This window comes from Coregonus clupeaformis, chromosome 34, assembly GCF_020615455.1.
Source record: "Coregonus clupeaformis isolate EN_2021a chromosome 34, ASM2061545v1, whole genome shotgun sequence".
In the NCBI taxonomy this organism is placed as follows: domain Eukaryota; kingdom Metazoa; phylum Chordata; class Actinopteri; order Salmoniformes; family Salmonidae; genus Coregonus; species Coregonus clupeaformis.
The window spans coordinates 18,906,940-18,919,451 of NC_059225.1; the positions used below are offsets into that span (position 1 = coordinate 18,906,940).

Here is a 12,512-nt window from a genome sequence, read left to right on the forward strand (position 1 = left end):
GTCTGGGGGTGGAAGCTGTCGTTGTCTTGCCGACAGTAGCGCTGGTGAAATACGACCCAGCATGCACTCTATCGCCGTGGTGACAGGGGTCGCTCTGGGAAACGGAAATCAATGCTGACGGAAACGACTCACAGGTCAGCAGGGTGTGTGTGTGTGTGTGCGCGAGCGAGCAAGCGAGAGAGAGAGAGAGAGAATTGCCTACGTAAGGCTGTGCTTATGCCCCCACAAACACCAACTTGAGCATTAGTATACTGGTGATCCACACAGTGGGAGTGGATCACATTGGGAAAGGAAAATCAAATCAAAAATGTTTCGTCACATGCGCCAAATGCTTACTTACAAGCCCTTAACTAACAATGCAGTTTTAAGAAAATTAGAGTTAAGAAAATATTTACTAAATGAACTCAAGTAAAAAATGAAATTGTTCAGCAAGCAGTCTTATGGCTTGGGGGTAGAAGCTGTTCAGGAGCCTTTTGGACCTAGACTTGGCGCTCCGGTACCGTTGCCGTGCGGTAGCAGAGAAAACAGTCTGTGACTTAGGTGGCTGGAGTCTTTTGACAATTTTTTGGCCTTTCCTCTGACATGCCTAGTATAGAGGTCCTGGATGGCAGGAAGCTTGGCCCCAGTGATGTACTGGGCCGTACGCACTACGCTCTGTAGCGCCTTAAGGTTGGATGCCGAGCAGTTGCCATACCAGGCCTCCTGTAGCTCAGTTGGTAGAGCATGGCACTTGCAACGCCAGGGTTGTGGGTTCGATTCCCACGGGGGGCCAGTAAGAAAAAATATATATATATATAAATAAAAAAATATGAAAAATGTATGCAGTCACTCTGGATAAGAGCGTCTGCTAAATGACTAAAATGTAAATGTAAATGATGCAACCGGCCAGGATGCTCTCGGTGGTGCAGTTGTAGAACTGTATGAGGATCTGGGGACCCATGCCAAATCTTTTCAGTCTCCTGAGGGGGAATAGGCATTGTCGTGCCCTCTTCACGACTGTCTTGGTGTGTTTGGACCATGATAGTTTGTTGGTGATGTGGACACCAAGGAACTTGAAACTCTCGACCCGCTCCACTACAGTCCCGTCGATGTGAATGGGGGCGTGTTTGGCCCTCCTTTTTCTGTAGTCCACAATCAGCTCCTTTGTCTTGCTCACGTTGAGGCAGAGGTTGTTGTCCTGGCACCACTCTGCCAGGTCTCTGACCTCCTCCCTATAGTCTATAGTCTCATTGTTGTTGGTGATCAGGCCTAACACTGTTGTGTCGTCAGCAAACTTAATGATGGTGTTGGAGTCGTGCCTGGCCACGCAGTCGTGAGTGAACAGGGAGTACAGGAGGGGACTAAGCACGCACCCCTGAGGGGCTCCCGTGTTGAGGATCAGCATAGCAAATGTGTTGTTTCCTACCCTTACCACCTTGGGCGGCACGTCAGGAAGTCCAGGATCCAGTTGCAGAGGGAGGTGTTTAGTCCCAGGGTCCTTAGCTTAGAATGAGCTTTTTTGGGCTCTACGGTGTTGAATGCAAAAGGACCAGATATCCTGTCCATTAGCAACAGGTTAATATTTCTAGGACTCTGTGTGCTGTTATTCTGTTGTTACTGCTTTTAGGTCATGGCCCAAGAGTAGTATTGTCTTGACGTAAACAACAAACAAACAAACAAGCATGAAATATACAGAAAATCAGAGCTGCATTCAATCGTGGCTTTGAAAAAAGAATTAAAGTGACATTAGCTTCCCTGACCAAACTATAAACGGAGATTCTAGTTTACTGTCATTGTAAGGTCTAAAGTGTTTTTTGTGAATGTGTAGGTGTGTGTTTTCCCTATAGACACAATCTGTTTTTCAACAGAATAAAAAACTAAATCACACATTCCCCTTATAATTAAATCCAGTCTGCAACAATGAGATGACCCCACAGACACAGAGGTCAGGGTGTGTGTGTGTGTGTGTGTGCACGTGTCTTAGCATGTGTGTGCACCTTCTTGTGCATGTATGAGCCTTCACAGAGGTCAGTGGCTAATAGAGCATATTGTGTGTATATGCCTGCACTGCTCCAGAGTAGGAGCTTTGACCTTCTTCCATTATTAAGGTGAGTAGTACACTATGCCAGTGGTTACCAAACGTTTCTATGGTATGGTCGGATAGAGCTCTTTGGCTACACACACCAGCGGTGGGTTTGGCGTTGAAAAACAGAAGCATATGCAGAAAAGTTATCATACATACTGCAAAATACGGTGCTGGATCTTTGATGTTATGGGGCTTTTACTTCCACTGGTCCTGGGACCCCCTGCTTAAGGTCAACAGGATCATGAACTCTACCAAGTATCAGCACATTTTAGCCAAAAACCTGGTTGCCTCTGCCAGAAGGCTGAAACTTGGCCACAAGTGGATCTTCCAGCAAAACAATGACCCCAAGCACACATCAAGATCCACAAAGAAAATTGTTAATTGACCACAAAATCAACATTTTGCAATTGCCATCTCAGTCTACGGACTTGAACCCCATTGAAAACCTGTGGTTTGAATTGAAGAGGGCAGTCCTCAAGAGCAGATGAAGGATATCAATGATCTGGAAAGATTATGTATGGAGCAATGGTCTAAGATACCTCCCAACGTGTACTCCAATCTCATAAAACATTATTTGGTAGTATTTGGTTTTGACCCCCCATATGGTCTAAACCCAATACTAAAGTAGCCATGTAAATAGAGACATAATACAAAATGTGTTCATGAATGAGAGCACCAGTCATTTAGATAAATCAGACAGCGATGTAAATGAATAATAAGAAATAAAACAACATTAGCTGATTAACTATGTATGTATGTATGTATGTATGAGAGAGTGGGGGAGTAATTTACGGGCAGTGGATATGTCCCCCCGTTCCGGAATATGTCCCCCCGTTCGTGTGTGTGTTTGTGTGTGATCCTTCACAGCAGGTCTCCGGCTTTATGAAAAGGCATGCAATCTCTGGTAATGAGCTGTGTGAAGGTTATGACCAGGGTAAACTCATTTGTTAGAGGGACGGACCGCACAGGGGGTGTGTGTGTGTGTAGAGCTAACACCACTCCATCATGAAAAAAAGGGCTATGAGATGAAATACTATTAAAGTAATGGTCAGCAGAACACACACAAACACACACACACACACACACACACACACACACATGCTTGTACAAACGCGCAAAATGGATGTCACATCACACAGATTACTTTCCATGATCAGTTTCAACACAAATATATCCCGATGAGACATGGACCCATCCCTTCCTTCCCCAGTCTCTCCTTCACCTATCCACTACTGATAGGACACTGGACTAGATAAGTTTCCTTTCAGAGCAGTGGTCATAAATAAAAGGAATCAAGGAAAGTAAGAAACTATTCAATATTGTCGAGAGGGGGGGATGAAAGGATAAAAAATGTGTCCAGTTCTGAGACAGAAACAATGGAGGTAAAGAAACAAGGGGGGAAAAGGAGTGTGAGGCTGAAAGTGGCCAGTCAAGGTCAGAGAAGCAATTAAAGTCCCAAATCAGGTCAGACGTTTCTAGACCTTTGTCCTCTAATGCTGCTCTTTCCATCCCCCTCCTCCTCCTTCTCTCCTCTCTCTGTTCTCCCTCCTTCCCCCACTCTGTCCTCCTTCATACCTCCTCCTCTCTTCCCTCTCTCCTCCCTCTCCTTCCCCCACTCTGTCCTCCTTCATACCTCCTCCTCTCTTCCCTCTCTCCTCCCTCTCCTTCCCCCACTCTGTCCTCCTTCATACCTCCTCCTCTCTTCCCTCTCTCCTCCCTCTCCTTCCCCCACTCTGTCCTCCTTCATACCTCCTCCTCTCTTCCCTCTCTCCTCCCTCTCCTTCCCCCCACTCTGTCCTCCTTCATACCTCCTCCTCTCTTCCCTCTCTCCTCCCTCTCCTTCCCCCACTCTGTCCTCCTTCATACCTCCTCCTCTCTTCCCTCTCTCCTCCCTCTCCTTCCCCAACTCTGTCCTCCTTCATACCTCATCTTCTCCTCCCTCTCTCCTCCCTCTCCTTCCCCCACTCTGTCCTCCTTCATAACTCCTCTTCTCCTCCCTCTGTCCTCCCTCTCCTTCCCCCACTCTGTCCTCCTTCATACCTCCTCTTCTCCTCCCTCTGTCCTCCCTCTCCTTCCCCCACTCTGTCCTCCTTCATACCTCCTCTTCTCCTCCCTCTGTCCTCCCTCCCTCCTGTAAGAAAATAGCCCTCTCTTTACACACTCATTCCATATTTGCCTTTGTTTTAAGATGGAGAGGTGGAAGAAATGTGGCATGGAAGAAAACAAAGGAGAGGTCAACATGAGTCACCACATCAAATCATGAAAAGGGGAATAGAAAAATAAAACATGCTGATTGGAGGAAGGAGACAGTCTTATTTACACAACCTGGATTTATCTGTCCTGTAAGAAAAAATGACACAAAATCTCAATATTTGTGTATATTGGGTTTTTGTAAAGTCATTTTCATCAGAGTCATTTAAATAGGTTGTTACATGTTCAGAATTTTCAGAATACTCTCAACTAAATGTAGCCTATAGAGTGCATGCAATTGCAAATGCCTCATCACTGAAACAAAAAAAATCCTGCTATGTTTCTAGAATCTCTTTAGAAATCTTTCCCATTGAGAAGTATAGCCCAACGCAGGGCTAGCATTTTCCCTTCCACTCTGTGAGACACAGCCATCCAACCATCTCTGTGTCCATCCCGTCCTGATATATGAACAGAGGTTTATAAGGGCAGGCCAGTACATATGTAAGTTGGGCCTTATGGTTGACCTTACAAAGCACTTAGTCCCCCCCAACCCTAGCCAGAGTAATGCTGCCTGGCCTCCTACAAGCCATTTATTCACCTAACCACCGTCAAGACCACATCAATCAGCATTAGGAACCCTCTCCCTCTCTCTATCGCTCATTAGTTCATTCTCTCTCTCGCTCTCTCTGCCTAGCTCTCGTTCATTTGTTCATTCTCTCTCTGACTGCAGTGTCCATTTCCCCCTCTCTCTCTTTCTTTGTCAGCCGGTCTCTCTCTCTCTTTCTTTGTCAGCCGATCTCCCTCTCTCTTTCTTTGTTAATTCTCTATCCCCATCGCTCTCCCTCCCTCTCTTTTTTCCTCCTTACAGATATAGAGTGGTCCCTGAGCCCTAACCTTTTATTGGCACCTCTATTGATTTTAATTAGTCTAATCAGTTCATTATTGCAGGGTTCAGGGAGGCCATCCATTACAGGCCATCCCAGAGTTAATATGCTAATGATCCCGATCAATTATCACTCAAAGCTAAAGTCATTAACAACTGTATTAGCATAATCAACGATCGCAACCCCATGACCCTCCCTCTCTCTCTCTCTCTCTCTCTCTCCACATACTAAAAATATGGGAATTTCTGGTTCATCAATGGAAATCTCTGAGGACAGCTGGTTCCAGGGACTTCTATGACCAATGAGATCTACAGAGGTTAGTCATTTCTATGGCTGACGTTTACAGGCCATATGGCTGTCACAGGGTTTGACAGGAGAGTGAAAATCAAAGTGCTTTCCAGATACCCAGCCTAAAACCCCACAGAGCAAGCAATTCAGATGCAGAAGAGACAGATAACCTCTGGGATAGGGTATCCTCTCTCAGGTCCTCCAGGATAAATGTTTTTCCTCAGAAAGAGGGGAAGGGAATAGGATAAGAATGGTGGAGAAGAGCATTACAAACTTGCCTCTAGACAGTCATCTAAGGTCAGTTTAGTATTTTCTTCCTTAACTGTTGAGGTTAGGATTAGGGGTATGTTGAGATGATTCTAGATCTGTGCCTAAGGGCAACTGCTACCCTAAGGGCGTGGGATGGAATAGGACTAGGATGGTCATTCTGGGGTGGGGAAAGTGGGAGTGATCAGTGGACAGGATCAACGGATAAAAGAAGGATAGACTGATCCCTAATGATGTGTTCAGATCTCTACTGATCTCCCCTGATCCCTCAGTGATCCCCCAGTGATCTGGACTGTCCTTTACTGCCCCCAGGGCCAGAACCAAGCAGAGGGAATTAACACACACACACACGATGCTTAGGGAGAAAAATGAGCTTTGATAAGACTATTTGATTATATGGGGGTGGAGGGACAAAGAATGAGACAAACAGGGTAGAAGACAGCTAGGAGGACAGATAAAGAGAGAGAAAAGGGAGTGGGATAGGAGGGGGAGGGGGGAGAGAGAGAGAGAGAGAGAGAGACGAATACTATGACTTACGACCAGGGTGTGTTGGTGTCTCGCTCGTTGGATGAAGTTTGTGAGAGAGTCCATGTCAGTCTTCAGGTCCTGGTTCTCAGAGCGCAGACTACACACACTCTCCTCCAGAACCCTCCTCTGCTGCTCCAGATCCTGACAACAACACATAAAGAAGTACGCTTCATCCACTGGATCCTATAAAAATGATATGCTATACAAACTCCAGCACAGAAAATATGCTGCTTCAGTAATTCACTGAAGTATGGAGAGAGTGGATTGATGTGTAGCAGCTCATTCCCAAATCAGCACAGGACAGAAGACTCTGTTAAAACCATTAGAACACAACATTACTGGTTCTGTAATTAGAAAATATATCACAACCATTCAATCAGACATTGCCTCTCATATTACACTGATCATTGCATAGTTTACATAAGTAGCTCTAAATGCTCAGCAATCGGTTTAATTTCCAATGATGGACATTAGTAGAGAGAAGCTTCCTCAACGCTGAGGGGACATGTGTGTAATATACTGTGGGGACAGTTAATTCCTTACTGACAATCTAATTCACCACCGGATCCAGTCTAGAGAGACTAGAGAACATCAACAGAACTTTATACCTTGCCTAATGACTCTAAATCTAGTTACCTGACTAATAAAGCAGAATAAATCGAATAATGCTCTATTAGTTTCTGCTGTGTATTTGTTAGGTTACTACACATGCTGTTGTAAGTTGTATAACTATACACTGTTAAGTAAGGACTGGTATAGTTCCTGGAATATAAGCACTTTATTAAAAGTATCTAAATAGTATGTTAGTATGGTGTGATGATAGAATAAATGGGCCTGAAAGAGAGAACAGAGGCCTGTACTGGCCCATAGCCAGACAAAGGCAATAGGATAGAAGACAGACTTGTTATTGGATGGACACTAGTCTGGGATCATTCTAAAACATGTAGATTTCAGCCAATTACATATTGCTTTGACGTACAGTGACCTTAAGACAGGCGTATATTCATCCATATTGTTTTTATATTTATTACACAATCAATGAAGGGCTGGACGTCTTCACAACTCAACTCACCAACAAAAACAACAGGCATATAGAAATGTAGTCCATCACTGTCAATGGAGTTAGTTTACCCCTCAAGAAACAACATCAATACAAATACACAGAAGTGAATAATTCAATATATGGTTATTAATTAATAATTCAAACATATAGATCAGCTATGTGCATGTTAAACAGAGGTCACTAGCAACATAATGAGAGAGATAGCATACATATTTCATGTATCAAGGATTTAGGCCCACACTCTGTTATCCACATGATCAGGGGTTATGAAGGATGCTGTCTCTGTCTTACAACACACTGCTATCCCTGCTGCTCTCTGAAAAGATCATTCAATCATTCCTGAGAAGGAACCACCTATTGTTGATTCATTTTCTACCAGGGCCAATCACATTCACTAATTAGAGATGAAAGGAAGAAAGAAAGAAATACATACACTACCAGTCAAAAGTTTGGACACACCTACTCATTCAAGGGTTTTTCTTTATTTTTACTATTTTCTACATTGTAAAATAATAGTGAAGACATCAAAACTATGAAATAACACATATGGAATCATGTAGTAACCAAAAAAGTGTTAAACTAATCAAAATATATTTTATATTTCAGATTCTTCAAATAGCCACCCTTTGCCTTGATGAAAGCTTTGCACACTCTGGCATTCTCTCAACCAGCTTCACCTGGAATGCTTTTCCAACAGTCTTGAAGGAGTTCCCACATATGCTGAGCACTTGTTGGCTGCTTTTCCTTCACTCTGCGGTCCAACTCCTCCCAAACCATCTCAATTGGGTTGAGGTCGGGGGATTGTGGAGGCCAGGTCTTCTGATGCAGCACTCCATCACTCTCCTTCTTGGTAAAATAGCTCTTACACAGCCTGGGGGTGTGTTGGGTCATTGTCCTGTCGAAAAACAAATGATAGTCCCACTAAGCCAAACCAGATGGGATGGCGTATCGCTGCAGAATGCTGTGGTAGCCATGCAAGTTAAGTGTGCCTTGAATTCTAAATAAAACACATACAGTGTCACCAGCAAAGCATCCCCACACCATAACACCTCCTCCTCCATGCTTTACGTGGGAACTACACATGCGGAGATCATCCGTTCACCCACACCGCGTCTCACAAAGACACGGCGGTTGGAACCAAAAATCTCAAATTTGGGCTCCAGACCAAAGGACAAATTTCCACCGGTCTAATGTCCATTAATCGTGTTTCTTGGCCCAAGCAGGTCTCTTCTTCTTATTGGTGTCCTTTAGTAGTGGTTTCTTTGCAGCAATTCGACCATGAAGGCCTGATGAAGGCCTGATATCTCCTGAGTGGCGCAGTGGTCTAGTGGCTGTGCCACTAGAGATCCTGGTTCGAATCCAGGCTCTGTCGTAGCCGGCCGCGACCGGGAGACCCATGGAGCGGCGCACAATTGGCCCAGCGACGTCCAGGGTAGGGGAGGGAATGGCCGGCAGGGATGTAGCTCAGTTGGTAGAGCATGGCGTTTGCAACACCAGGGTTGTGGGTTCGATTCCCACGGGGGGCCAGTATGAAAAATAAAAAAATTATGTATGCACTCACTAACTGTAAGTTGCTCTGGATAAGAGCGTCTGCTAAATGACTAAAAATGTTTTAAAAATAATAATGTAAAATGTAGCATGAGAGTTACTTTTTTTTTTTTTTACATGTCGTGAGCTACTTTTTTTTTTCTAGCTTTCAAATAGACCCATTCTTCTCCTCTCCCCTACAACTCTTTCGCGGGTCCTTAGTGTACAAGAGAAAGTAGTGCACTATGTTTTCTGTCAATATACCTGGTAAAATAATGGTTAATAAACAACTCTATAAAATCTGTGATTTCCACCCCACAAAAAAATATGTTTTATATTTTCCCAAATTATGTTCTCTCTGTTTTATTTTTCCTCTTTTTATATTTCATTTTTCACTCTCAAAATTACAACTGTTCATAGAGAAACAACAAAATGGGATGTTCTGAGTCCATGGCAATGCTTAAATCACAACAGAAGACCATTTTCTTTAGGTCTGGAAGAAAACTAATACATTTTTAAATGTAATTTCCCTTTAATTGCGCATCTGGCCCTTTAATTGCGCGTCTAGCGAGTGAGGAATGTGCTGTCTAATGTGTAGGTCTAGTGATGGTTCTTTACTGCCGCTGCTCATTTCATGGCAAACGGCCCAACGTTCTTAACCGCTAGGCTACCTGCTGCCCTAATGAACAGCAATGTCGTTTGAAACTTATTTCGAGCAATCTTTACAAATAGGTCTAGGCCTATTCGAGGAGAGAAGCATCAATCGATCCTGTTGCTTGCTGAATGGCTATAAAATAGGCTACAGCATTGGCAATGAACTAGCAGGGAAGTTTGAATGGCGAGAGCGACGTGTATCTCTGGTGTGATCACATTGGCTAAATTGATACATTGCTGCACTGATGCATTGCAAATGTAAAAAATTCATTAATTCATTCATTCACACAAAGAACCCACAAACCTGTCAGTGGCAGTGTGCGGACTGTCAGTGGCAGAGTCCCAGATAACAATTTATATTGGTCAACAGCTTATTTTCACATGCAAAAATCAAAACCGGTTCCGAATAAATAATTGACGGATTGCGGCAGGACAATATTTTACAATTGGTGTAAACGGTTTCATAAACAAGACGTGCTCATATTTATTTGTTTCTTCTGAATTATTCGGATGAAAATAACAGACTTGGTGAGAAAGGGCCTTAAATGAGTGATCATGCTCTTTATGTTGTCATTGATTAGCCCTTGAATGTCTCTAGCATTCTGCCATGATTAGATTCCAACAATGGGGCTGTGTAAAATTACATTCACATATCAAATCTATAGGCAGGCAAGCCCACCGCCACTCACGAGCCAGCTGAAGGCAAAAGCATTCCATTCCATACACAAAGCAGGGATGGAGGGAGGGAAACGTAGGCCTAACACAAAGGAAGAAAAGAGAAATTAGGCTTACATGAATGATTTGATCAGAGGTGCATAGCTTGGCCTCTATGGTGCAGTCTCTGTTGTTGGCTTCTATTTCCAGGTCCTCCACTGTCTGGACCAGCACTTGGTTCTGGTCACCCAAGTCGTTCACATAGGACTGGAGGATATGGACCTTCATCTACAAACACAACAACAGAATAACAGATGTGATAACTACATGTGATGTTGTGTGTCTCTGTGAACAACAGATAAGTAGCCTAGATGCTATGTTGTGTGTCTTTGTAAAGAACAGATAAGTTGCAGACATGTTGCGTTGCGTGTGTTTGTGAATGGTTTTAAATTGCACTGCCAATATGGGAACATACTGTTCGTACATTAATGATGTTTTCATCATGAAAGGCATTTTCAACAACAGAACATAGACAAAAGGCCTCTTGACGTCAACAACTGCTTTTGTTCGTTATGTTGGTAGTAATGTGCTAACATGTTATTTTCTAAAAGTGCACAGTAACCCTTGTATTGACAGACAGTCTAGAGAGATGCTGGTGTCCTTACTTACTGTTTTTATGTAGGCCAGGCCTGGGCCTAGGCCAGGGTCTAGGTCTCGGCTTCACGTCATTCTCTCAATCTGATTCTCAAATATCTTACAATGTTGTTATAAATAGCCTACGTTATAAATATGTTATGCCTGTGTAGCAGACGTGAGTCTGCCTCATGGTCTTGTGATGAGGTTTCCCTGCCTTCGACATCAAAATCAGTGTCACCATGCTCACATGATGCCTAGGCTTTAGCTCAGTAGCTAACACAGTCTTGCAGCACGTAGGCGACCAAGATTGAAACCTAGTCAGTCACATATACGGCCTAGGCTTACATTTGGAGAGCAGGAGGTTGAAGAGTGACTGTCCACGTCATCCTTGGGTTATGGCTAACCTTGTTAGATATCTCCAGTACTGGACCAATTGACCAAAGCCCATCTTTGAAACCTTGTTACATTTCCTTTGATGTACAGCCCCCTGACTTACAGGCTGTGTCTAAATGATCTCACATGACAAGCCCTGATGATTAGAATGCTTTTAAACAAGGCTGCTGGTCCACGTCTCTGTTTCAGCTGCTCAGATGGACAACTAATGTAATTTACCACCTGTTACAAGTGCTGTGGCTTCATAAAACCAGCTCTGTGCTTCCCTGACATTTGTCTAGCAATGATCATCATCATTGTGCTCTCTGACTGCAGATATTGTTTTGATCTTTTCTATTTGTCACAATCGGTTACAGAGAAGGAGTAGGCTTATGCAGAGGAGGGAGTGCTAATACAGTAAATTGAGTGGCCATGTCCAAGTGGCTACCTAGCTATGTTGCCAGCTTTAGTGTTATGTGAATTGATATAACGCCATATATTGTAGCAGTTGAGAGAGGGACACACGGGTCTTAAACTGGCAGCAACCTTGCAGAGGGTGGGGTTAAGGTTTAGGTTATTTAGGGCATTAGGTTAAGGTTAGGAAAAGGGTTAGGGTTAGCTAAAATGCAAGAAATAAAATGTACATCAATTTGATATAAACGGTATCCTATCTAGCCATTACCCTACTCAAGACATGAGGATAGAAAATGACCTGCTGTGGGATTAAGTGACACTTCACCAGGTTCACCTACCTGTAAAATGTCCTCCTTTGTGCCCCCTCTGGTGTCAAACTGTAGGCGTCTCAACCTATCCTCATACAGCCCCTTGAACTCATCCAGGAGGTGTTTCATGTTTTTGGTAACAGGGCAGTGAATGATCCCACCACCATGACCAGCATCAACTCTTGACATCGAGTTTTTCTGCTGTGGCTTGTCACTTTCATGACCAGATCCCTGTGATTTTTCCCCGGACAGAGTGGACTTTTTGCTCTTATAATCCATTTTGCTAGTTCGTCTCACTGAAAACTGAACTGTCTTTTCGGTTAGCTTGCTAAAACATTACTCAAATGGCCTCACAGGTATTAATTACTTAACGTTAGCTTGCTAGCTACTGTTTTTATGCTGTTTGTTATCACAATCACTCCGAGTTGCTCTCTTCTTGTACTTGTCTGTTGTCTCGAAAACTATGCTGTACAATTATTTTAAAAAATATACTGTCACCATTGGCTTATAGACATGGTTTTTCAAAATAAATTATATTTTCCATGTGTATCGTTAAAAAGTAAAAGTGGATGTAGAGAAGTTGGTTGTTAGGTCGGTAACTACAACCATCAGTTTCCAGTTTTGATGAATACGTGGAATAGCTAGTAGCCCGCCCTTTGAAG

General features: G+C 43.5%; 1 protein-coding gene across 2 annotated transcripts in view; it reads right to left on the bottom strand.

Moving 5' to 3' along the window:
* The window catches only part of LOC121549761 (golgin subfamily A member 6-like protein 22), a 126,637-nt gene extending 114,192 nt beyond the window's left edge, over positions 1-12,445 (bottom strand). Inside the window, exons 1-3 of one of the 2 annotated variants that reach the window (XM_041861624.2) lie at positions 11,881-12,443; positions 10,259-10,408; positions 6,232-6,363 (exon numbers count right to left, since the gene is read on the bottom strand). In XM_041861624.2, coding sequence (XP_041717558.1) covers positions 6,232-6,363; positions 10,259-10,408; positions 11,881-12,129 — 531 coding nt within the window. In that variant the 5' untranslated portion in view covers positions 12,130-12,443. Of the gene's footprint in view, positions 1-6,231; positions 6,364-10,258; positions 10,409-11,880 lie in introns of both variants that reach the window. The other variant, XM_041861626.2, reaches the window with a different exon arrangement.
* Positions 12,446-12,512: the final 67 nt, after the last annotated feature.